Source organism: Babylonia areolata, chromosome 8 (genome assembly GCF_041734735.1).
Source record: "Babylonia areolata isolate BAREFJ2019XMU chromosome 8, ASM4173473v1, whole genome shotgun sequence".
Taxonomy (NCBI): Eukaryota; Metazoa; Mollusca; class Gastropoda; order Neogastropoda; family Buccinidae; genus Babylonia; species Babylonia areolata.
The window spans coordinates 15,357,354-15,384,868 of NC_134883.1; the positions used below are offsets into that span (position 1 = coordinate 15,357,354).

General features: G+C 41.1%; 1 protein-coding gene across 1 annotated transcript in view; it reads right to left on the bottom strand.

The window, feature by feature from the left end:
- Positions 1-6,956: 6,956 nt before the first annotated feature.
- LOC143284568 (uncharacterized) overlaps positions 6,957-27,515 on the bottom strand; it is an 82,476-nt gene continuing 61,917 nt past the window's right edge. Inside the window, exons 13-20 of the mRNA XM_076591359.1 lie at positions 27,324-27,440; positions 23,649-23,822; positions 21,709-21,845; positions 20,102-20,165; positions 17,469-17,674; positions 15,126-15,312; positions 13,870-13,965; positions 6,957-12,690 (exon numbers count right to left, since the gene is read on the bottom strand). Coding sequence (XP_076447474.1) covers positions 12,550-12,690; positions 13,870-13,965; positions 15,126-15,312; positions 17,469-17,674; positions 20,102-20,165; positions 21,709-21,845; positions 23,649-23,822; positions 27,324-27,440 — 1,122 coding nt within the window. The 3' untranslated portion in view covers positions 6,957-12,549. The remainder of the gene's footprint in view (positions 12,691-13,869; positions 13,966-15,125; positions 15,313-17,468; positions 17,675-20,101; positions 20,166-21,708; positions 21,846-23,648; positions 23,823-27,323; positions 27,441-27,515) is intronic.

The following is a 27,515-nucleotide window of genomic DNA, read 5'->3' on the forward strand; positions in this document are numbered from 1 at the left end:
CGAACTTAGTCCGTTATCATGTCCGCATTTTCGTATAACTCTGAGGTTATGACTGAGGCATTTTAGTTTCGAAACTTAATTTGTTTATCACTAAGATTTGCTCCAATAATGGGATTCAAGTCTTATATAATCATATTTCTTAAAACTAAAGAATAGCGATGCGGTAAAATACTAACAATGATTCAACCATCAATCATAGCCTGTCTCTGTGTCGGGGGGAGGGGGAGATAAGGCAGTGGAGGGGGAGGGAGAAAATATTCAGTTTCATATCAGTGGTAGGGACGGGAGTGATCAGTGTGTTGTTGATCTTACGTCTGTTCACTAACAGTGATATTTGACCCCACAGACCTCCTCGCCTCATCCTTCCCACCCTCCTAAAAAAAAGGGTGAATGAAAATAGATAAACACAAGCGAGTACAAAACTGAGATAAAAAAGAGGATATTGTAATTGAGTCGGGAGAAGGTGTTGGTGTTGGGAATGAGAGAGGAGGCCCTTCATTGCTGCAAGGTGTGTGTGTGTGTGTGTTAATGCTTCAATGGTTAGGCCATGGGATGATTTTTAGATCACAGAAAAATTTACAAGTATTTGATTATGCCTACAAGATATGGGACCGTTTATGTCTACAAGATGTAGACGACTACAAGATGATCTTATACAGATGTTTAAAATTTTCCACGGTTATGATGATGTTGATTTGCACTCTTTGTTTTCCTATGCACCTGTAAATGTCACTAGAAACTCTGCAGGAAAATTGTTTGTAATGCATGCCAGAACTAATAAGCGCAAATTCTCATTTTCTTTCAGAGTCGTTAACCCCTGGAATGCACAACCTCAATCAGTTAAATTTGCAAAATCTGTGAATAAGTTCAAGAACCTGATTGACAAACTGCCCCAGCTAGAAGAACTATTTTATGGCTATGATGAGTGGAAACCCGATTAGGCACGACCGACCTACACAAAAACAATCAATACCAAAACCAAGAGGGGGCAAATATTAGACCTCGTGGTCTAGGTGTAACCAGACACCGTCCCTACTACTACTACTACTACTACTACTACACTTTATTAGCACCATAATCCCTACCTGACCTACCTGTTGGAGTTTAACAACCTATTGGTGTCTACACCCTTAAGGTCAAGTGCTCCCTACCAGAACTCCTCACAGCATTTTTATAAGTCCAAATACACCAATCATTCCACTTTTAGTTCAACTCCTTAAAATTTGAATGAGCGCATATTTCTCCCCTTCAACGAAATTTCATCGAAATGAATGAAACCATTTAACTCGCTCAGAAATGTGTGTGTGTGTGTGTGTGTGTGTGTGTGTGTGTGTGTAAAGATAAATTATTAACCATATAATTGTAATGCATGCACCACACACACACACATCAGTGTGCACACAAACACTGGCCCCCTCTTACTCCACCCTTTTCTTTTCTTTCTGCGTGTTATTTAGTTGTTTTATTAATCATGATTAATGCGGATGTGTCGACGTTTTTCCTCCTCGTTATGTTTTTGTTTTATTAATCATGGTCAGTGTGGATTAATTATTCAACATAATGTATTTCAGGCATCATATACTCTTTTTTCCAATGTATTCTTTTATGTCAGTGATGAAGGTGCATGCTGCACATATGGATCCTGAATCTCTTGTGTGTGTCATCTCTTTTGAAAGCCAACTTGTGTGAAGACCATCACAGGTGTACTGGAAGGAAGGGTGGGATGATGACGACTAAAAATCATGGTCTTTGCTTGAATTGAACCTATATGACACCCGAAATGAAAGAACAATGAGAGCAGGAGAGTAAAGGTTTGAACAACAATAAAGAGAGGTAACTCTCTTCTTATTTATGTTCATTTCTTCTTCTTTTCCTTCAGTTTATGTTATTTCATTATCTGTCTGCTTAATTTTATATTTTCTTTATTTTCCTTGAAATTTATTTCTTTAATTATCTATTCATTCATTTAATCATGTATCCACTTGTTTGTTTCTGCTCTTTCTCTTTCTTCTTCCTTTTTCTCTCTCTCCCCCCGATAGGTAGGTAGGTAGGTACTTATCTGTGGTTTGTGCGTGCAGGGGGTGGGGGAGGAGCGATGCCACACGTATCACATGCAACCAGTCGATAAGTCGGTCAGCTGATCAGTCAGTGCCTGTAAGGCAGTTTCTCTATCTATCTATCTATCATGTGTAATTTGTGTGCACACATGTGTTGGGCCGGTATATAACATACTCATTATTTTGTGTCAGTGTGTTGCAAAGTAAGCATCTGACACATCCAGACGCATCACAACACAACTTTGTGGCAGCGAGATTGGCCAACCCACTCGGGGAAAAAGGGTGGTCCTGAAAAGGACCTGGGTCACTTAGTGGAAAGTGAGTGATAACTCCACTCTACCTTTATTTAGCCTCAATGAGCATAGACAAATCTTGTCCCCATAGGTGTTTAATGTTTTGAAAAGGTAATGTTTTTTCGTGTTCATTATGTTTCATGCATGCATGTCTGTGTGCGTGTGTTGATTTACAGATTGATAAGCATGTATCACTCTCATCTTATGCTTACTGAGTATTATGCCCTCTTGCATGGTAGGGCAACAACAATGAACAGCCACTCGTGTGTTTTTGGCCAGTCTCTGCCATTAAAACAGCAGCAGAATTCCTCTCCTCCTGTGGAATGCCCCTTGCCAGCATCTCCATCTTCACTGACTCCCATGTCCACACTCCAGGCCCTTGACTCCCCTGATCCTGGTCCACTGATCCAGTCCCTTAAGGCCTCCCTCGCAAACGGTACCCAAACAGCCCCAACGACCCTCCAGTGGGTGCCTGCACATGTAGGCCTCCCAGGCAATGAGCGTGCAGACCACCTTGCTAAGGAAGGAAGCCAGCTGACACAGCCAACCGTTCCTGTCACATATGAGGAAGCAAAAACTCTCCTCCGCAGCAGATTCCGAAGAGGCTGGGTCACCCTGAACGGAGGCTACCAGGCACACCAGGATCCAATCAGGACACTGGAGAGGAGACACCAGACTACCATCTACTGCCTTTGCACAGGACACTGCGGCCTCCGAGCACACCTGTAGAGGATTGGAGTGGCAGCCACATCCCAATGTGATTGCGGCCAGGCTGACCAGACCCCATCCCATATTCTCCAAGACTGCCCCATGTATGAGAAGATGTGACAGTAGTCCTGGCCTGGGGGTGCTGACCTCAACACCAAGCTCTGGGGGACGGTAGCCGATCTTTGCCAGATGTCCTAGTTTATGGCATCCCTTGGACTTCGACCTGACTGCGTAGCTGTCGAACGCAAAAGAAAGGTATCTCTGAAAGATACCCCAGGTGTGCTTCAAGGTCTTGGCTTCTCCTTTGACTGTTCTGCACCAGGTGTTCTTTGTCCTTCATCTTTAGCGCCTGGTATACCTTCTGGCGTCCAGTGAAGGCTGTATGGGTGATGTAACCATGCTCTCTTGACACACTGTGTCCAATGACCCACTTCAACAGCCTTCTCATGATGATGCTCTCAATGCTCTCTTGATTGAACCGAGTGAGTAGTTGTTGACTGGAGATGCTATTTTGCCAGAAAATTTGGTGGAAGGTTGACAACTTTGTTACATCTCTCTCAGTCATCTTCCAGCATTCTGAGCCAGAGAACAGGATTGACAGTACACAGCACTGATGCATTCTCAGTTTGGTGTTGGTGCTGTTCTGGGGAATCTCCACACATTGTTCAGCATTATGACGGCGTTTCTGGCCTTGCTGAAACAGCTCTTGATGCTCAGGCATGTAATCTCTTCAGTTGTGGATAGATCTGTTCTGTGTACTTGGACTGATGAAGGGTCTGGGATGTTAGAGTCATCAACTCGGTTTTCATCTGGCTGATAATCGGGCTGGCCTATTTGCTGGGCAGAGGCGCTCGTCTTCTCTTGCATGTGAGGAAGAATGTGGTAGACCAGCTTGACACTATGGTTGTTTACTAATATTTAAAAAGAAAAAAAAGATTGATGGTTTCATTCCATGTGTGTGTGTGTGTGTGTGTGTGTGTGTGTGTGTGTGTATTCATTTGTTTTGTTTTGTTCTTCCTCCTTTCTGGATGACTCCATCGTTCTTCTCTTCCCCCCCCCTCTCTAACCAATTGAAAACAAAAGTTTCTGTGCATAAGTTTATTTTTGGTTCCCTTAGCCCCGGGTCCTCATTCTATCCATCAATAAAACACACAAAAAACACAGATGATAATTCTTTTTCTACTTCTTATCCTTATGTCACAAAAATGCAGGCTCATTCGCTCAAACAAAAGCAAACAAAAAAAAGAAAGAAAGAAGATGTTTTTTAAGTCTTTCATTCTAAACATTTATTGCGGAAAAAGCACAGGCAGTTGCAAATGAAACATATAAACATAATCATGTATCATGTACTGATGCAGTCCTACAATAATGAAGGTGCAGGACAACAATACAACATTCATGAAGGTTATGGAACAATGCTGTTGAAAAAAAACAAACATTTGGTTACTGCAAAAGAATTTGACCATCGGTTCAGCTCAGTTCATTTCTTGTTGACTGAACAGACCTACTTTGTCAGTTATCACATTCTTTCCTGACTGAAAATCTCTGTTTACATGAATATATATATATTTTTTAATGCCCAATGTTGTGTATTTGCAAATGATACATTTACATTTAAAAATAAACGAAGACAATTAAGTTTAGAATGGACAATATTAGCTGACGGGTGAAGAAATCTGCCTCAAAGAGTTTGTTTCTATTTTAGTGAGGTAATAGGCAAGTATAGCTAATCCCATAGTGCTGTAAACAATAAATGTAATGTACATATGTATGATATGCAATTTACTGATTAATAATCCAAATTTGGACAGAAACTGAGAATGATATTTTTGATATCCTTTAAACAGTCAATGCACCCTACTTATATATATATATAAAAAGAAAAAGCAATGGAACAGGCGTTGGATACATAACCAGATGTAGCTGTGTGTCTCATTGGGTGACTTCCTGTTTGGTTTACATGTCTCGTGAGTGGGGTGCTAGCCTTTGTTCTGTATTGTGGCAGCAAACCCATATGTGCTTTTCACTGTTACTAAATGCTGATCTCAAATAACCGCATGTCTTAGGCAGAGGGTTGCCCAAACTATAACACACACACACACACAAAAGGATGACTTGCATTATCACTATTATCATATGGTTTCATAGACACAACATTATAAAATCACTCGTCTTTCAAGCACCTGTTCATTACACAAACAAGATCACCTTTCATCTCTGTTTCTCATTTGCCTGCAAATGCCTGGTGTCCCATATGATTTGCAAACATACATATTATTGATAACTCTGGTCCCAATGACTGCAAACCAACGTGCAACACCAAACGTTTGACATTGTTGCCAATTGTCCAGCTGACCACACAGGGTCATACAGGACTGCCCAAATACCCCGCAAACAATGGAATGTATTGCACCTTCATTCTGGTTTAAAAAAAAAAAAAAAGTCACCTGTGGCAATTTTAACCAGATCTTCCACACACACCTCATCCCCTCTTGTTACCAAAGGGCATCCGTCTGTATGATTTCTTAAAAGCTCATTGGAGTCTTTGCTGTTTCTATTGACTAATATATGCATCTTTAACTTCTAACTGGCTGTGTGTGTGTGTGTGTGTGTGCAAAATCTGTTTCTGTATGTATGGTCATGATGGACAAGGTTGAAGAATGACAGGGAGAATGTGAGGAACTGAAATGTTTGAATGTTTGTTCTGTTTTGCAATATGAAGTTATTATATCACCTGGCTTGTAAATGGAATGACAGTATTTCTGTAAACAGTATAAAGGCTGCATTTTTTCTGCATTTGTCAAAACGAACAAGAATGTACATAATATGGTAACAGAAAGAAGCAAAAACATATAGAATACATTCTAACGGCTGCAACAATCATTTTACATAACAACAGTCAACTGTGCAAATACTGTTCAATACCAGAGCGTTTACAGGTAACAGATAAAATACTACTACTGAGCCTCTCAATGAGTTCTTGTCGAAATGAAACCAACAAAATCTTTACAACAGTGATCGCACACATATATATCAACAAACCCGCATGATACACATCAACAACAGAAATAGCCAGAAAAACAGAAGCAGAAAGGATGGTGGACATGTTCAATCAGATGACAGTGACTACAAATGCTAAGCCATAAAAAAACACCTGAAAAAAAGAAAACAAAACAACAACAACAGCTGAACAGAATATGTCAACACACACACACGCACACACACACACACACAAACAAAATTACAAACATGTACAAAATCACGCACACACATCCCCACGCAAACAAGCAAAGGTAAAGTCTATTGTTGCTTTTAGTCCAGCCAACCACACAGGGCCGTATCAGGACTGCCAAGCTATACAAATGCAAAACCATGTCAACACAAAACTGTCACATCTACACACAAAAACAAAACACCAAAACAAACCCACAAAACACAGTTGATGACGCATTATCCGAGCCATTTAGCTACTTAGGTCAAATAAGACTAGGCTGTACTGCAGAAGTCAGCTCTTCCATTTAATTTATCATCCACAGATTACAAAAAATCGTAAAAAGGAACAAAAAATTACTTCAAAGCCAAAGCATGAAAATGGCCATATGGGCAAATAACACTGCAGAATGGACAGCTAGTGCCCATCCAAGTGTTTACAATGCCACCACCTAGTCACCAGAGTAAAAAAAAAAAGCACAGATAGTACATCACAGATGGCATAAAAGAGAAAAAAGGTTGGGGGATGGGGGGTGAGGGGCAAAGGCAAAAAGAAAAACTGAATACATAAAAAAAAATTTAAAAAAATCCACAGCAAAAAGAGTCCAAGCAAAAGCACTGGAATAACACATTCTGTGTTATCCTCCTTATCTCCTACTGGTTCCGGTTCCTCAATACTGACCCCCCACTCCCCCGTTCTTCCTCTCACCCAGAAATAAAGTGGAGTGAAGGAGGAGGGACAGGGAAGGGGGAGAACCATAGATTAAAAAAAAAAAAAAAAACACACAAAAAAAACAGAACAAAAACAAAAACAATAAAAATCCAAATTACTGACATAGAAGCATTGGGATATACAACCGCACTATCCCGATAACATTTTAAACTCTTACATTACATACATATACATATATCTCTTTCCCTCCTATCTTTATAAAGACTACATCTGATTTCAAGACGAATAAACAACCACTTTTCTAACACGCCTCTTCATCAGTCCTCCTAACACAGTATTGCAAAAATAGAGTTGAAAAACATCAGGAATTGTATACATAAAAAAACTCAACGTTATTCACACCTGACTTCACATTGAATATATCACAGACAATCCAAGACAAAATTACTCTGTCCAGGTACCAGATTCAGTCTCTTCCCTGTGATCTGTCTCCATGTAATGAATGGATCACAGCAAACAAGATACAAAATCATTCCATTGCACAACTGTTCAGAATCAGTAAAATGCAAATTCTGCATGAATACATTTTCATAATAAATAACATTCCACATAACAACACTTGACCATCTAATGATTTTTTTTTTTTTAATGCACTATTGATGACCTTGTCAACATAGGTTTTTAATAAATCAAACCAACCATCTAGCCAGGAATTGTGATCAGGTATGTATTGACACCCAGTAAAGAGTGGTAACTATCTCCATTCACAAGGTACACAACTTCAAGTCAGTGCTGCTTACGCTACCGATTTTGTATTGACAGTGTTTTCAAACCCTTGAAAATAGTTCAGCTGGTCTGTATATAACTCCTTTCTCTTATTCACAGACTCTCTTGTCTCTTCCACAATCCCCACTCCCCTTAACTCCCTCAGGATGAAAGGCCCCGATCCAGGCCCTACTGTTTACAACCATTTCAGATGAAGCGCTCCGATTGGGGCCTTAGATAGTTTTGAATTTTTGGGGTGGCACCTAATTTCCATAATGACATTATGAGCTAAGAATAGCCTAACTGAACTTTCCACTCTCCACTGCGACCAATAAATGCAGTGTGTGTTGCTATGCTCACAAGCAGGAGTTACTTTCGTGGTGACTGGTTCACGTAAACAGTTCATGTCAACTATGGCGTCTGACCCAGTTTTGTCTCTGTCACAGGGCTGACAACAGAATTAGACAAACAGGCCCTATCATGGCTGTATAACATTTTGAATTTAATCTGTTTAAAACTCTTTGTGCTTTCCTGGATTCGTTTACAAATCGTCAGTGTGTGAAAATTTTGAACAAAAAATATGGATACTTTCATCATCTCACTGTAAGATAGCATAAGAAGGGAGGATGTTTTATATCTTGTCCCAAACTAACTTATATTACTGATCAGTTTTTAAGTTTTCAGTTCATAAATTCTAACATTTGTTTTGTGGCGATTTTATTTCTTACCCATACAAATGGGTTGTCTGTGGGGAAAGTCAGGGGAGCTAACTGGCAGTACTGAGTTAAAAAGATATAATTAAAACAAGAACAAAATGGACGGTTAAATGCATGCCTAGGTAAATGAGATTTCAATAAATGATAAAGTTTGTTTTTCTTTGTGAGGTGCTGGTGAGGGGGAATCAGTCACATTTATCGAAACTGTAAATAAAAAAATCAATAATTACCATGAAACAAGAGTTTTCCTTTAAACCACATGAGTGGGCTCTCTCAGAGTTTGGTCTGATTCACAGACAATTATCTAATCAATTACTGACTAAATATTGCTCTTTTATCATTTGTTAAAGCCATACTGCAGCTGAGCACATCATTTCTGACCGTGAGTTAATGAAGCCTTACCTGCATGGACGTCTGTCGTCTACAGTCACTGGGAACGTTGATGTTTCAAAATTTCACATTCCTTATCGACTGTTTTCCTTCTTAAATCGAGTTCCCTTTTACAAAGTCCAGTCACTAATTTTCTTCCACTGTACTTTTAATGATTCATCTTTGATTTCATCCTCCTCCTGCCCTGTTTTCCCCATCCCACTACACAACACCACACCATCTTCTAAACCTTTTTATCGATTTATCTTTAAATGATAACATTAAATATGAAAACGACTACTTAAAACTAAATGCCTACAGTCACCAGTATGACCAGACATATCATTCCTCCCCCTCCTCCTCCTCCTCCAAGCTAGAAAGAAAGCATAAAGTTTAGCAGTGAATGACAATGACAAGACTTTTTTTTTCTTTTTGACAAAGTAAAAAAAAAACAAAAAAAACCCTTCTTTTTTCTCCCCTACTTTTGCAGACAATTCCAATGTTCATACTGTCAGGCACTTTTGCATCATTTCAAAGCACACACACAAAAAATCTTTTAAATTAATAAAACTAATAAAAAGACCATGCTATTTCTGTAAAGGGTATTCTCGACACAATACCCCACACAGTCAGATTAACAATAAAAGTTTGGAATGATCTAACAGCAAACTGCTCAAAAACTGGTGTCTAATCAACTATACATATGTGAGCATCTCTTTCTTTATCTTCATCTTTGGTAAAAACAGTGGTGGCTTGACAATATCTGTTCTATTAAAAGGGTTGAAACTTAAGTATTAAAAGACAAGAAAACAAAAGCACCACCCAACCTATGAATTATTATAAATCTGCATTTTGAGCAGAAATGAATTCAGACAAAGAAGGGCATTGTGTGACAAGAAATAAAGCATTCTCTTATTTTATACAGTGATAATGATAATGAGATACATATTCCATTCTTTTCACATTTTTTGCACACACACACACACACACATACACACACGCACACAAACCAGCAATAGTCAACAATCATGGTAACAGTCACAAACCAGGACAAAAAATTCAAATGTTCACAATACTAGAAATCACAACATCAATAACAATATGTCAGACTGTTTTCACCTTTTAAAATGATTTGAACATCAACTTTCATTTCTTTCATTTGCTTGACACTTTCATTATCAACTTTAATTTCTTCCACCTTTTCAATTATAGTCGGACGTTTTATGATTTATAAAACAAGTCTCAACAAACCATAGCTCCAAAAACACAGAACGCCAGCACGCAACAGTGCCAAAACAGAACACATCAAACATTTGTAACAATAATATTTGCACAATTTCAGTTAAACTTGTCCAAAGAAAACACTTGAAACATACATGACAATAAGAGGTCAGCCTTTTCTAAATGAAGAAAACCCCATCACGAAAATAGCAACCGACAGAGGAAGTATTTCACAAAGTGATCAGAACCAAGATGACTGCGATATTCATTAGAAATGTCTCTGACCCAGATATACAAAGAACACTCCTGTTTTGTACAGATTGTGACTGAGAAGTTGAGTTCTTTTGTTTGTTTGTTTCTTTTATCTGGAGTTTGGTTTCAGACACTGTACAGAAGTGACAAATAATAACTATTTTCATTCACAATACCAAAATGATAACCTACTGCTGTGGTAGATCTGATGGAAAAAAAAAGAAGAGACAAAACAAGAATCATCTCCAATGCAGTCTGCAGCATTTGTCTCAGGACAGGGTCATTATCGATTTTAGAATACTGAACTCAGGGACCTGTCAATGGTAATGTTTGTGCATAGTGGAAGCAATATTATCATTAGTAGATGTTGCAGTCCACTTTCACTGATTTTAAAATGTTTTTTTACTCTATTCACATCAAGATCATCTGTTACAATGTCTTTATCATCCTTATTTCACTTATAACAAAAAAGTCCTTCCAATGAAAAGAAACTTATATCTACACTTCACTACCATGAATGTGCAATCATAAAAAAAAACATGATTATCAACCAGATAATACTTGGTAATGTGATGCATGTTTCTCAATAACAGCAGTTATAAAAAATCAGTTTCAGCAGTAAATTGTCAGTACATGTGTGCAGAGTCCCTGCTTAGCAACGTCTCTAACAATGGGCCGATGCACGGTCCAGTTTGAAACATGTCCAAATCAGGCAATAGTTTAGTTCTATACCATGACAGATGAAGAGGTTGGCAACTGAACAAACAGGAAATCAACTCAAAGCAGTGGATGAAAATGACTGCTCTTTTCTGCATGTAGTGCCTAAAAAGAACAAAACAGCAACCACAAACACAACAAACAAACAAATGAAGACATACAAGTGCCTGAGTCTTCCCTATAACCATTACATGTTCTGTCAGTCTGACTGCACTCCATTCTATCCCTTCAGTTTGACTTGCACTATTTCAAATGGAAGTCACTGTTTTCAATGCTCAGTTGGCAGTACATGTAAACTGTTCACCAGTATGTTATAGACAGTTCAGAATACTGGTAATAAAAGATCTTTGCCGCTGATGGTGATCTTGAGTCAAATGCAGTGAACAACTAATGGTAACTGGATTCGTATCAAGTGATACACTTGGTACACCTGGTAAAAAAGACTTATTCTGAATTCTGATCGCGAAACATCTTATGCTGCTGTTCACCATCTGAGACAAAGAAACCTGTTCATTTTCATGACGTGAAAGCCGACTCTTTCTCCTTCACTGATGAGAAAGACAAGAGAAACACAGGTCAACATATAGGAAAAGAGGACATCAATATCACAGCTTCCAAAAAACAATGCATGGACGGGTTTTCACATTTGTGTGGATGGACGGACTGATCATAACAATAAAGGAATATAAAAAATATATAACTAACTCCTATGAAGACTGAACTTCAACACCTCACGAGCACATAAGTGTCATGCGTAGAGCTGAGGCATAAGCCGCAGTTATTCCCCTTTAAAGTTTCCAGCAAATCAGAACTAATTATATGTCTGCCATTGATGACATTTTCTTCTCAAACACATCACAAAAGTATAAAACTGAGCAAATAGGAGAGAACATGAGACAAGATGGATGTCTCTCCAAGCATCCAGATCAGACCATCCGATAAAAAAAAAAAAAGCAAATGTAAAAAGAAACATACATTGTACATTTCTTAACAACCAATGTATCATCCATGATCCATGCTTCTTATATCAGTCAACACAATACCTTTCAACAAATGAACACAAATCCTAAACAAAGTAAACAGACTGAATTTCCACCCGATTACTGACAGCAGAAACTTAACATCATCAAAGCTGTCCTCTCTCCCTGTGATTTTTCGTGATGTAGTTAAAAAAATTACCCCAAATTATATCAAATTAAATCATGTTGGTAAAAGCCCAGCTGATCACAAAAGAGCTATATCAGAGCCGATCACCCATCAGTTACTTTATCCCAGAGATCAAAACTTTACCCTGCATCAAATAAAAACCAAATCATGTTGCTTAAAGCCCAGCTAACCACAGTTTCAGAGCCGATCATCCGCCAGTCGATTTACCCCAAACACAGACTCATCCAACACATGATGAATTGACAAATCTTGGTCACGTAAAAGTCAAGACTCGTCCAACAAACAATGAATCTATAAATCCTGGTCACGCAAATGTCAAAGCGCCCGCAAGTGTGATCAACTGACTCAAGAGTGCCACTCCCTGCTTAATGCCTCTCAGGACATGGCGGGCAAGGGTGGAGTTAGGGTCCACCAGGAGCTTTGCGAACATTCTGTTTGGCCTGGCCCAGTGCGATCTGACGCGCGTTGCTGCCAAACTCCAGTGTGTTGCATGTCTCCGCAAAGTTCTTCACGTCCGGGCTCACATTCACAAACACGCAAGCCTGAGCAAAAAAAAGAAAACAAAAGAAATGATTGTTTGTTTCATCCAAAATAACAGAAAGATTTTTTTCTCCACATATGTACAAATGTAAGCAAAGCTAGAAGAAAAGCTTTTCTGCTTCATCAAAAAACTACAAAAATATGTTAGAGGTTTTTCACATTCATAAACACGCAAGTCTTGGAAAACAACAAAAAAACAATTAAACTGACACTGAGTAAGTTCAAAAAGTATACAAATTAAAATATCATCACATAATCACTCACACACACACACCATTCTCCTCCTACCCTGAACCCACAATCTCCTCCAACTCCTATCCCCCCCTACATCCCCCCCCCCTTCCCTAAGAACCACCCCCCCCCTTTTCTCTCTTCATATTAGTAGTGGTAGTAGTAATTTTTTTTATGTATTTATCTATTATTTATTCACCCCTTATTTATTTATTCATTTATTTATTTTATTTTATTTTTATTTTTATTTTTTTCTCAAAGCCTGACAAAGCGCGTTGGGTTACACTGCTGGTCAGGCATCTGCTTAGCAGATATGGTGTAGCGTATATGGATTCGTCCGAACGCAGTGATGCCTCCTTGAGCTACTGAAACTGAAACTGTACTCCCCCCCCCCCTCCTGGTACAAGTCCCCACCCCAGTTAAACAAACTATGAAGCTTCACTCCAAACTCAGATACTCATGTTGTTTTATCAAGGGTGCACGGTCACCAGCACAAACACTCCCCACCCCAACCCACACCTGCCCGTTCACTGCTGCTCTGGTAAGAAACAAGCATAGTAAAAGAGTGTTCAATGAATAATTAAATAATTAAACAAATGAATAAATAAACAAACAGAGAAGTAAAAACTGCATAAGTATGTGGAGAGGAAACTACAGAAGAAAAGTTATTTGTATTTGTTTTTGTTTTTTTTATCACAACAGATTTCTCTGTGTGAAATTCGGGCTGCTCTCCCCAGGGACAGTGTGTCGCTACACTACAGCGCCACCCTTTTTTTTTTTTTTTTTAGTAATAATATAACAATAATTTTATAATAACTATTGTCATTGTCGTGTGATCAGTAGATAAGAACTAACAAAGAGGTTTCTGGGTGGGAAAAAGTTTTAAATAACTGTATTCTTGATTCACATAAAAAAAAGCAGGCATTTATATGGACCATCATCCCCCTTACCTTCGCATCCCCACCCAAGCATGGACGCAGGATCTGTGTCAGTTTAGAGTTCCTGTAAGGTACATGGAGTTGGCTGCTCCTCAAGGCAGCAAACACCTGTCCAGACAGAACACACACCAGTGATGAATGCCTTTCTGTGTTCATCTCCAGCAGCCAACACCTGTTATCATGTGAAGAGTGGAGTTAACTCACTCCAGATGAACAGTTCCCTCCCTTGCTTTTCCCTTCAGACAACCCATTTGTCAGGGTTAGGAAAAAAAAAGTCACAAAAAATACAAATCATAAAGTAACTGAATAAAACTCAATGTACTTGACCTATTGACCCCTCTCCTCACGTCGTGTGAACGCTTCTTTACTGCTCTCAGAAGCTGAGCCACTATCAGTACCTTCTTGCTGGAAGCTTTCTTCACTGCAGATACTTTATTCAACGTCTTCATCATCCTCGTTGATGTCAAAACCTTCAGTTTGAAGCATTTCAATCACTTCAGCAGTAGTAAAAGCCGCTGTTGTGATCTAATTTGCTCCAAAAATTTCCACTTGTATCGCCTGCGACGCCATTTTCGATACGTATGCAGATTTGCTTGTTGTGTGGGGTCCTGGACTCGCTGGCTTGCTAAGGAGTGTGTTGTTACAAAATCTCATGAAGAAACTTTCCATTCGACCCTTCACACGTTCGCAATGCCCGGTGTAGCTGCGATTGTTATGCTACCCCATGAAGAAAACGTGGAAAAAATTTTAACTGTCAAAACCGCTATAGCGTTCCATCGTCTGGAACGCTACCTTACGTCAGGAACGCTATAGCGTTCCATTGTCCAGACTGAGTTGAACGACCTAATGTCAAGTTGTTTGGGGCTTGGGTCCTGGTTCTACCATGGTGGTGTTGTTTGAGGGGTTTATACACACACATTTGTTGATACATACACCCCAAAAACACGTACATGCTTACCACACACACACACATACACATATTTACATATCTTTATCTGAATGTATGGAAACACAAACACATATTTGTTGATACACAATAAACAAACAGACACTTACTATGCACAAACACACACACACACCTGTCCCAAAGCAGACAATGACTTGTTGATGGCTGCCACTTCCTTCATACGAACACACACACACAAACACATTTACATACTCACATGCACTTTTCCCTCCCTCAATTTTTTCCCTACCCTCATCTAACATCACCAATTGTGAAAATATTTTAAACAAAAGAACAAACACACACACACACACACACACACCTGTCCCAAAGCAGACAGTGACTTGTTGATGGCTGCTGCTTCCACCAACCGCTGACCGCTGGCCTCTGTCTTGCCGATACGTTCCGACCCCGCAAGGTCACACAAGGTCAACTCACCATTGGACACCGCCCCACTGACCTTGTCTGTTCCAGATACGGCGATTCGCAGCAACAGGTGAGAGCGGGAACTGAAATCAGTGATGTTGACACTTTATTGCCATCCTTAAAAAAGATTAAGACCCAAATACGGACATTTAAAGATCCTGTAATCCTTGTCAGCATTAGGTGGGTTATAGAAACAAGAACATACTCATTAAGCACACGAAGTATGGCTGCCTATATAGCAAAGTAAATAAACAAAATGGCCATACACATAAAATGTTACATGTCTGTACAAGTGTGTGTGTGTGACTGAAACCTGATTGAATGACACAGGAAATGAATGATGAGCACCCAGTGGCAGCAGTCAGTCGGCTCTACCAAGGTACGCAGCCGTCTATGCAAATGCCTCTGTGTTTGTAAAGCACTTAGAGCTTGGTCTTCTCCCAAGGATAGGTGCTATATAAGTATCCATATCGCCATCATCATCATCATCAATAGCTTTCATGGCCATCAGGGTGGTATATTCATATCCACAGAGTCTAGGGCTCGGCATAGGAAGTCAGGGCCCAGTCCTCTCCTTCTGTCATTTTAACTCACTCCGGACGATGGAATGCTATAGTGTTCCTGACGTAAGGTAGCGTTCCAGACAATGGAACGTTATAGCGGTTTCAACAATTGAAAAAAGTTTTCCTCACTGGGTAGCATAACAATAGCAGCTACACTGGACACTGCGAACGTGTGAAGGAGCCTAAGGCGTTTGCAGAAACACCTAAAAGACATGGCAACATCACCCAATCATCACACACACACACACACACACCGGCCTCTCTCCCCTCCCCCAATACATGCACACAGACACGCACTGAACACATGCGCACACAAGCACAGGCACACAAAGCACGCGCACAGACGCATGAACAAACGTGCACTCACAATGAAACACGACGAATGGAGCTTCAAGAATATGCGCTATAGCAAGGTGTTTTAACAAACAAATAAATGAATACACAGCATGAACCAGGGTATCATAGAGATAACAAAAATTAATGGAACTGTGCTTTTTGACTCACTTGTGTAAACAAAGTGAGTCTATGTTTTAACCCATTGTTCGGTTGTCTGTGTGTGTGTGTGTGTCTGTGTGTCCGTGGTAAACTTTAACATTGACATTTTCTCTGCAACTACTTTGTCAGTTGACACCAAATTTGGCATAAAAATAGGAAAAATTCAGTTCTTTCCAGTCATCTTGTTTAAAACAATATTGCACCTCTGTGATGGGCACAAAAAAATAAAGAATGAAGACTAATTATATGCAAACTGCATTTACTGTTATATTTTTTGTATTCTCTAAACTTGGCACTTTGATCTGATATTCTGACCCAACAGCTAGAGCAGTCATTATTATCATTTTTTGTTCAAACAGGAACTTCTTTTGCTAAGCATGGAAGTTTTATTTATTTTGCAAACGTTTTGGTGCAGAGAGTAAAGAAGGGAAATTACTCTGTAATGCTAGGGGAGTTAATTTGCTTTAAACTGATCTTTCTCATCTTAAACATTATATTTTGAAATTATACTCAATACATAAAAAGCTTGGATTTTTTTTTTTTTTTTTTAAGTGTATCACAAGTGAGTCTTGAAGGCCTTGCCTCTCTTGTTATAGAATATATTTCTTCAGGGATGTTTTAAACATAGAAAACATGACAGCTTGATCAAGGACAGGTGGGCTGGTTGAATGGACAGAGCGCTGGAATTTCGCCTGAGTTTTCTGAGTTCGATCCCAAGCACACCTTGTGGGTAAAGGGTGGAGATTTTTTCGGATCTCCCAGGTCAACAAATCTGCAGACCTGTTAGCGCCTGAACCCCCTTTGTGTTTATACCCATGCATAAGATCAAATACACATGTTAAATATCCTGTAATCTATGTCTGTGTTCGGTGGGTTATGGAAACAAGAACATACCCAGCATGCACCCCCACCCCCTCCCCGGAAAATGGAGTATGGCTGCCTACATTGTGGGGGCAATAAACAAATAGTCATACGTGCAAAAATATTACGTCCTCCCTTCTGCCCCTTCCTTGTTTATATTTCATATTGAAAACAGATGTCGTGCAGTGTAAATGGATGAGTCTGCATGCTCTGACACCTCCTAGAAACCGAAACTCTTTGAAAAGAGAGAATAATCTTGGCAACTGCAGTCCCACCCTCCCCCTCCTCCTACCCCACCCCCCTCCCTCCCAATCCCCCACCTTGTGGAGTTCATTTTCGTCTCTGCCACGGAGCGGTTCTTGTCGCCCAGCTCCATGATCTCCTTGATGTCTTTCAGGGACTCCACCGCCATCTCTGTGATGTTGGGGATTCGAACCATGTTACCCACTGCATGCACTTCCAGGGTCTTGGCCGAGGTGGTCAGCAGGTCCTGAACCGTCTCGTTGTAGATCTCCACCATGGACACCTGAAAGGGCGTTGTCAGAAGTGTACTGTATTTGTATTATTCTTGACGGGCGCAATAGCCGAGTGGTTAAAGCGTTGGACTGTCAATCTGAGGGTCCCGGGTTCGAATCACGGTGACGGCGCCTGGTGGGTAAAGGGTGGAGATTTTTACGATCTCCCATGTCAACATATGTGCAGACCTGCTAGTGCCTGAACCCCCTTCGTGTGTATATGCAAGCAGAAGATCAAATACGCACGTTAAAGATCCTGTAATCCATGTCAGCGTTCAGTGGGTTATGGAAACAAGAACATACCCAGCATGCACACCCCCGAAAACGGAGTATGGCTGCCTACATGGCGGGGTAAAAACGGTCATACACGTAAAAGCCCACTCGTGTGCATACAAGTGAACGCAGAAGAAGTATTATTCTTTTTGTCACAACAGATTTCTCTGTTTGAAATTCGGGCTGCTCTCCCCAGGGAGAGTGCGTCGCCACACTGACAGCGCCACCCATTTAAATTTTTTTTTTCCTGCAAGTAATTTTTATCTGTTTTCCAATCAAAGTGGATTCTTCTACAGAATTTGGCTAGGCCAACACTCCACATGAGGAGTGGGGGAGATCACGCACCAAGATGCAGGCCAGTCCTCCTCTTCCAGCCTCCCTGACCAAACACACACCCACCCTGGAGTGAGGAAAAAAATCAGGAGTTACCAGCCGCCGTGGCGAAGTGGTTAGCGTCGCGGACTGACGGCTGGGAGGATGCGGGTTCGAATCCCAGCGGAGGTGGGTTTTTCGGCCCGTGGCCGGCTCCTACCCAGAGTTGAGTGTGCTGTGGGCTTAAATGGGGAGACTGGGACCACACAGTCGAGTGTCATCCACTTCAAGGATGCATCTTTGGGTGTGTTGCTCTAATTACCTGACCAACACTGCAAGTGTCTGTATCTCTCTGGCCTGGTTAATGCCAGGATATCATTATGACAGGAAGCGTAGAGTACAGCCTTGTCACGCAGTCCCAAACCAAAATGGACCTCCATAGCAACATCGTCATCATCATTGTCATCCTCCTTCTCCTTCATCATCATCAATATAAACAAAATAGTCTCAAAGTCTGTGGCCTTTCATGCCCTTCTCTCATGGTGACCAGGTGAGTCCTGTCAATGTCGTAAGTGTCGGCAGATTCATGGGGGGCTGTTTGAGGGACATAGTGGCGGTCTCCACTCTGGGAGGGACGCTCACTCAGTCTGGCTCCGAGACTAAGCCATTATTGCCGTTAGTAGGGGGCTTAGTAGGTGGTGTCCTAAGTACGTTAAAACAGAACAGGCACCACTGAACACCACTGAAGTGACTCAGCAGCAGTGCAGGGTCTCCTCTGGTGTGTGGCCTCCTGGCGACCTAACATCGATGGTTCCCTGTGGACTGCCGACGCTGGAACTGCGACGGACGAACCCGGGTGTGGCCGTGAATGGGGGAATCTAAATGAGCGGCGTGGGAGTAATGCCACTGAAACGGTGCAGATGATGGGGCAGAAAAAAAAAAAAAATCAGGAGTTAAGTGCCCTTTCCCAAGGGACACAACAACGCCATGCCAAAACAGGGCCTTGAACTCTGACCACTAGTGAACGCTGGGTCAGAAGTTTTCAACACCACACTGATTCTGCCGTGATGCCTCCCAGTGATAAAACAACAGCATGAAATTCAATTACTTTGAAGACGATACCCCCATGCACGCACTGTTCCATATACACACACATACAGCAAAAAGAAAAAAGAAAAAAAGAAACCCTCTAAAAGACAACAAGGATTAGAGCTGGACTACTACGAATCACAACCTTAACATGCTGTCAGACACATACATACACTGCAAGTGAGAACACAGACAAAAAAAACAAGAGAGGCAAGGCCTTCAAGACTCACTGTGATAAATTAAGTCCCCTTGCATTAATTACAGAGTAATTTCCCTTGTTTACTATCTGCACCAAAACGTTTGCAAAATAAATGAAAATTTCATGCTTAGCAAAAGAAGGTTCCTGTTTGAACCAAAAATGATAATAATGACTGCTCTTGTTGTTGGGTCAGAATATGAGATCAAAGTGCCAAGTTTAGAGAATACAAAAAATATAAATATAACAGTAAATGCAGTTTGCATATAATTAGGCTTCATTTTTTATTTTTTTTGTGCCCATCTCAGAGGTGCAATATTGTTTTAAACAAGATGACTGGAAAGAAATGAATTTTTCCTATTTTTATGCCTAATTTGGTGTCAACTGACAAAGTATTTGCAGAGAAAATGTCAATGTTAAAGTTTACCACGGACACACAGACACACACACACATACACACACAAACAACCGAACACCGGGTTAAAACATAGACTCACTTTGTTTACACAAGTGAGTCAAAAAAGTCTTTTAAAACATAAAAAAAACCCTCCCTACTCTATCCACTGACCTTTAGAGTGTAAGTCTTGGTCTCCCCCCTCTCTCCACACACCTTCAACAGTTCAGACACAGCCCTGAAACACAAAGCCATGCAGCCCTGAAGAGACAAAACATCACAAGGTCAGCACTCTTTCTCCTCCCATCCACGGGCGCAAAAATCGAGTAGTTAAAGGCGCTGGATTTTCAATCTGAGGATCCCAGGTTCAAATCTCAATAACAACGCCTGGTGGGTAAAGGATGGAGATTTTTCCGATCTCCCAGGTCAACATATGTGCAGACCTGCCAGTGCCTGAACCCACTTTGTGTGTATACTCATGCAGAAGATCAAATATGCACGTTGAAGATCCTGTGATCCATGTCAGCGTTCGGTGGGTTATGAAAACAAGAACATACCAAGCATGCACACCCCTGAAATCGGAGTATTGCTGCCTACATGGTGGGGTAAAAAAGCAAAACGGTCATACATGTTATATGTCTCTGAGTGTCCATGTGTGTGTGACTGAAACCTGTTTGAATGACACAGTAAGCGAATGATGAGCACCCAATGGCAGCTATCAATCAGCTCTACCCAGGTAGGCAGCCTGTTGTGCAAATGGCTGGGTGTGTAAAGTACTTAGAGCTTGGTCTCCGACCGAAGATAGGTGCTATATAAGTATCCATCTCATCCTGACCTGTAAGCTCTGTGTTATCTCAGTCAGGTAACAGCCCTTCACTGACATCCTGACCTGTAAGCTCTGTGTTATCTCAACCAGGTAACAGCCCTTCACTGACATCCTGACCTGCAAGCTGTGTGTTATCTCAGTCAGGTAACAGCCCTTCACTGACATCCTGACCTGTAAGCTCTGTGTTATCTCAGCCAGGTTACAGCCTTTCACTGACATCCTGCAAGAAAACTTAGATCATTGGTTTTGACAGGTGCAATGGCCGAGTGGTAAAAGCGGTGGACTTTCAATCTGAGAGCCCCGGGTTCCAGTCTTGGTAGTGGTGCCTGGTGGGTAAAGGGTGGAGATTTTTCAGATCTCCCAGGTCAACATATGTGCAGACCTGCTTGTGCCTGGACCCACTTCGTGTGTATATGCAAGCAGAAGATCAAATACGTACGTTAAAAATCCTGTAATCCATGTCAGCGTTCTGTGGGTTATGGAAACAAGAACATACCCTGCAATGCACACCCCCGAAAACAGAGTATGGCTGCCTACATGGCAGGGTCAAAATGGTCATGCACGTAAAAGCCCACTTGTGTACATATGAGTGAACGTGGGAGTTGCAGCCCATGAACAATGAAGAAGAAGAAGAAAATACCATTGGTTTTGCTAAGGAAATTACTATTTCTATAAAATAAAATAAAATTCTGATTCACGTTGATCACATCAGAATATATGGCAACTGTGCAATACTCACATTACATTGGGTTTTCTGGGCTTCTGCTTCGTATGAAAGAAAACTTTTGCAGTGACGTTTGTGTGAAAAGTGGGTCTATTCATTTACACAATGACAAAATAGGTTGATGCAAATACTTTCATTCCGTGTGAGGTTCGCATGGAAATTTCACATCAGTTTTTTTTCGGGTCTGTGGATTTTCATCTTTAACATTGCTGCCGTAGAGCTGAGACTGACCTGATGTTGATTCCAGGGTTGTCCTCAGGCCCCATCATGGTGAAAGTTTTGCCAGACCCTGTCTGACCGTAGGCCATCAGACACACATTGTAGCCGTCCACACAGGAGGAGATGATGGGGTTTGTGTCTTGGAATACCTGTCACCGAAACAAATGATGTTGGGGTTTGTGTCTTGGAATACCTGTCACCGAAACAAATGATGATGGGGTTTGTGTCTTGGAATACCTGTCACCCAAACAAATGATGATGGGGTTTGTGTCTTGGAATACCTGTCACCCAAACAAATGATGTTGGGGTTTGTGTCTTGGAATACCTGTCACTGAAACAAATGATGATGGGGTTTGTGTCTTGGAATACCTGTCACTGAAACAAATGATGATAGGGTTTGTGTCTAGGAATACCTGTCACTGAAACAAATGATGATGGGGTTTGTGTCTTGGAATACCTGTCACCGAAACAAATGATGATGGGGTTTGTGTCTTGGAATACCTGTCACCGAAACAAATGATGTTGGGGTTTGTGTCTTGGAATACCTGTCACTGAAACAAATGATGTTGGGGTTTGCGTCTTGGAATACCTGTCACCCAAACAAATGATGATGGGGTTTGTGTCTTGGAATACCTGTCACCGGAACAAATGATGATGGGGTTTGTGTCTTGGAATACCTGTCACCACAACAAATGATAATGGGGTTTAAGTCTTGGAATAACTGTCACCGAAACAAATGATGATGGGGTTTGTGTCTTGGAATAACTGTCACCGAAACAAATGATGATGGCGTTTGTGTCTTGGAATACCTGTTACCCAAACAAATGATGTTGGGGTTTGTGTCTTGGAATACCTGTCACCAAAACAAATGATGTTGGCGTTTGTGTCTTGGAATACCTGTCACCGAAACAAATGATGTTGGGGTTTGCGTCTTGGAATACCTGTCACCGAAACAAATGATGTTGGGGTTTGCGTCTTGGAATACCTGTCACCGAAACAAATGATGATGGGGTTTGTGTCTTGGAATACCTGTCACCGAAACATATGATGATGGGGTTTGTGTCTTGGAATACCTGTTACCGAAGCAAATGATGTTGGGGTTTGTGTCTTGGAATACCTGTCACTAAAACAAATCAAACTGTTTTTTTGTGTGTGTGTTTTTTGTTTTGTGTCTTGAAATATTTTCACAGAGGTAAAAGATGATGGGGTTTGTGTCTTGGAATACCTGTCACTAAAACAAATCAAACTGTTTTTTTTTGTGTGTGTTTTTTGTTTTGTGTCTTGAAATATTTTCACAGAGGTAAATGATGATGGGGTTTATGTCTTGGAATACCTGTCACTAAAATAAACCAGACTGCTTTTTAGCGTGCTTTTTGTTTTGGTAACCCAGCATTTTGGACATTTTAGTTTCAACATTTAAACATGAAGATGAATGACGATGGGGGGCCTTTCAGGTTTGGGGACTACGTGAAACGTCTGTACTTTCATAATATATCCCCCGCTGTCAACAACACACACACACGCACATGAACACATGCACGCATGCACACACACACACACACACACACATAGATGTATAACTTTTTCAAATCCTTGTTAAACAGTCCAGTTGGTTCACTGTTATAGTTGTTAGTTTTTCATTAGAAAGATTTTATGCTTCTTTTTTTTTCCTAACAAAACTTAAATCAATCATTTTCTGTATGTAACACACATACACACACACGTGCGCGCACACACACACACACTTTCACTTACTCGCATACCTACACAGTAATTTCTTCCCCCCCCCTCAATTTGTTTCCTGCCCTCGTCTAATATCAGTTTCAGTAAAAAGACGTTCAACTAAATAATGAATGAACGAGGTTAAAGACAAAAAAGAAAAAGAAAAAAAAAAGAAATTTTTTTAAATAAAATCTGTAGGACAGACCAAGGCCACTGAACAGCTACCTTACCTCTTCCTGCGAGGATTCCGTGGTGTAGACCTTGTCGAAACTGAAGGTCTTTTTGCCGCCGTCGTTGTTGGTGACCGTGATGTCCTGCTCCGAGGGGAACTTGAGGCAGCTGCCGCAGCGTGTGTCTTTGCGGGGCCGACAGAACACCCGGATGTTGCCCCGCAGTTCTTGGAGCTGGCACAGGGAACTTCCTACTTTCACTTTCAGTGTGTGCGTGTGTGAGTTTTTGTCATTGTCATTGTTGTTGTTGTTCTTTTTTGTGTGTTTTTATTGCATATGGTGATTTTGAGAAAGAGCGGATATCGGGGTATTATAACGTAAAGGTGTGAGGGACGTTGGGTTGCTGGTGTGTGTGTGTGTGTGTGTATGTATGTGTGTGTGTGTGTGTGTGTGTGTGTGTGTAATAATGTAATACATAGACTTTGAATATGTTTTGTGATTTCTGTGTGTTAAATCAATATCATCAGTGCTGTTTTTGTTGTTGTTACAGTCATTATTATCATCATTCCTTTTGTAAGTTTGTGATTTTTGTGTGTTAAATCAATATCATTAGTGCTGTTTTTTGTTGTTGTTACAATCATTATTATCATCAGTCCCTTTTGTAAATAATGTCATACATGTATAAAGCTTATTGTAAATCACTTTCAGCTCCCTCATAAGGAAGAAGGCTTGAAACAAGTATCCATTATCATTATCGTTATAATTATTATCATTCTTTATATACATACACTTCTCAAGCAGGCGTCAAAGAGCTCAGGACAAATCTGTATACACAACACATCTGCCAGGGCAAATGCCTGACAAGCAGCATAACCCACAACGCTCTAGTCAGGCCTTGAGTACCGTAAAGTTCGGTCTATTGAGCGCACTGGTATATAAGCCGCACCTACTAAATTTTGGAAAAAATTGAACTTTATACATACATAAGCCGCATCGGTTTATAAGCCGCACTTATTTCCGGTACCGGAACACATACTGATACTACAGAAAAGCTGTCGATACTGTAGGTTATGAAATAAACACAAGCAGGAACAACACAAAGAAAAGCAAGTGAAAATACTGCTAGTGCCACAAAAAAATAATAAATAAACACAATGAAAATAAGATCCATAATTTAGGGATAGTCACATTTATTCAACGTCATCCTGCTCAATGAATCCACTAAAATCTTCGTCTTCAGTGTCCAAGCTGAAGAGAACCAGCACAGCTTCCTCCGACATTTTGTCACTAACTTCAGCCTCGCTTTCACTTCATGAACATGAAGGCGGAGGTTGCTGCTGGTTCGTCACTTGCACTGTCATCTGCTAGGTCGATCGCCTTCGATTTGAAGGCTGCATCATAGGCATAACGTCACGTTTTTGGCATGATGAGGGTGTACGCTTGAGCAGAGTAGAACTGAATGCTGATCTGAAGGCTTTAATGTGTGCGGATTTGATTTATAAAACATGAACAGTTAGCACACTATCCTGAAGCTCATCCAAAAATTCATGGACAGAAATCATGATTTTGGTGAGTTGAAGGGCAGCTAAGAATAGACGAGAACGTGACACTCCCGGGATCTTTAAAATAAGCCACATCATTGTATAAGCCGCAGAGGTTGAAGCTGGGGTAAAAAGTTGTGGCTTATAGATAGACCGAACTTCACGGTACATGCATATATATTTGTATACCCATCAGAGTGGATTTCTTCTACAGGATTTTGCCAACAGACAAACTGATGTTGCCATGAGGTTTTTCATTTCAGTGTGCCAAGTGTGTGTTGCTTTTGGGACCTTGGGGTTTTTTTTTGTGTGTTTTTTTTTGTCTCATCTGAATGATGAGACGCTCAGTTTGATTTTCCAGTCAAAGCTGGGAGAAAGGGCGGGACCAGGATTCAACCCACACCCTCACGGACACTGAAGGATAAAGCGTCTTAACCATTCTGCCACCTTCCTCCTTCCACACGGAATCACAGCATTAACCAGTTGGTGTACAAAAAAGTGATCCCTAGCTGGTTTAAAAAAAAAAAAAAAGCAAGTCTTACAGCAGTATTTCAATTTGCCATTGTTCTGCTCATCTCATGCTGAAGTAAACAACAACAACAAACATCAACTTCTGAGCAAGTAAATTACAAACTAGTTTTTTAACGCCCTGACTGCTGAACCTTGGGGTGATGAGATCAGTGGTGCATGAATTTTAAGTGCGGTTACTGCTTTTTGTGCACTTTAAAGAGGTGTCACTGATTTTTCTGAACTAAAGTAATGCAGTCCCAAGAGGATGAAGTTAAGATGAAGACTGGTGACTGTCACCCTGACCTGTAAACTCGGTCTTATCTCAGTGAGGAGAAGGCCCTTCACTGACATCCTGACCTGTAAACTCGGTCTTATCTCAGTGAGGAGAAGGCCCTTCACTGACACCCTGACCTGTAAAACTCTGTCTTATCTCAGTGAGGAGAAGGCCCTTCACTGACATCCTGACCTGTAAACTCTGTCTTATCTCAGTGAGGAGAAAGCCCTTCACTGACACCCTGACCTGTAAACTCTGTCTTATCTCAGTGAGGAGAAGGCCCTTCACTGACACCCTGACCTGTAAACTCTGTCTTATCTCAGTGAGGAGAAGGCCCTTCACTGACACCCTGACCTGTAAACTCTGTCTTATCTCAGTGAGGAGAAGGCCCTTCACTGACACCCTGACCTGTAAACTCTGTCTTATCTCAGTGAGGAGAAGGCCCTTCACTGACATCATGACCTGTAAACTCTGTCTTATCTCAGTGAGGAGAAGGCCCTTCACTGACACCCTGACCTGTAAACTCTGTCTTATCTCAGTGAGGAGAAGGCCCTTCACTGACACCCTGACCTGTAAACTCTGTCTTATCTCAGTGAGGAGAAGGCCCTTCACTGACATCATGACCTGTAAACTCTGTCTTATCTCAGTGAGGAGAAGGCCCTTCACTGACACCCTGACCTGTAAACTCTGTCTTATCTCAGTGAGGAGAAGGCCCTTCACTGACACCCTGACCTGTAAACTCTGTCTTATCTCAGTGAGGAGAAGGCCCTTCACTGACATCATGACCTGTAAACTCTGTCTTATCTCAGTGAGGAGAAGGCCCTTCACTGACATCATGACCTGTAAACTCTGTCTTATCTCAGTGAGGAGAAGGCCCTTCACTGACACCCTGACCTGTAAAACTGTCTTATCTCAGTGAGGAGAAGGCCCTTCACTGACAAGCGTACTCGCCAGCAGTAGTCAAGGGGTTAAAAGGCTCATCACTGCTCCACTCATCTCATCCTGAATAGATCTTCTTCTTCTTCGTTTGTGGGCTGCAACTCCCATGTTCACTCATATGTTGTTGACATGGATTACAGGATCTTTAACGTACGTATTTGCTTGTATCTGCTTGCGTATACACACAAAGGGGATTCTGGCACAAGCAGGTCTGCATGTATGTTGACCTGGGAGATCAGAAAAATCTCCACCCTTTACCCACCAGGTGCCATCACCGAGATTCGAACCCGGGACCCTCAGACTGAAAGTCCAATGCTTTAACCACTCGGCTATTGCACCTGTCATCCTGAATTGATCATGCTGGTGTGCTAAATCACTGACAGTTTGATAATACCTCCAATCATCACATCCTGAATAGATAATGCTGGTGTGTGAAATATATCACTGACAAGGTTTGCAAAACAGGGTTACCTGGTTGTAGAGCAAACGTCGTTGGAGAGCCTCTTTCTGGTACAATGCTCGGATCTCCTCCAGTTCCAGCTGGGACCCCGAGTCACACTTCCTGATGTCGCTCACAGCACTGGCCGTCTGTAAAGTATTGTGCTGAACTGTATTGTACTGTGTAATATTGTACTGCATTGTACTGTGTAATACTGTACTGCA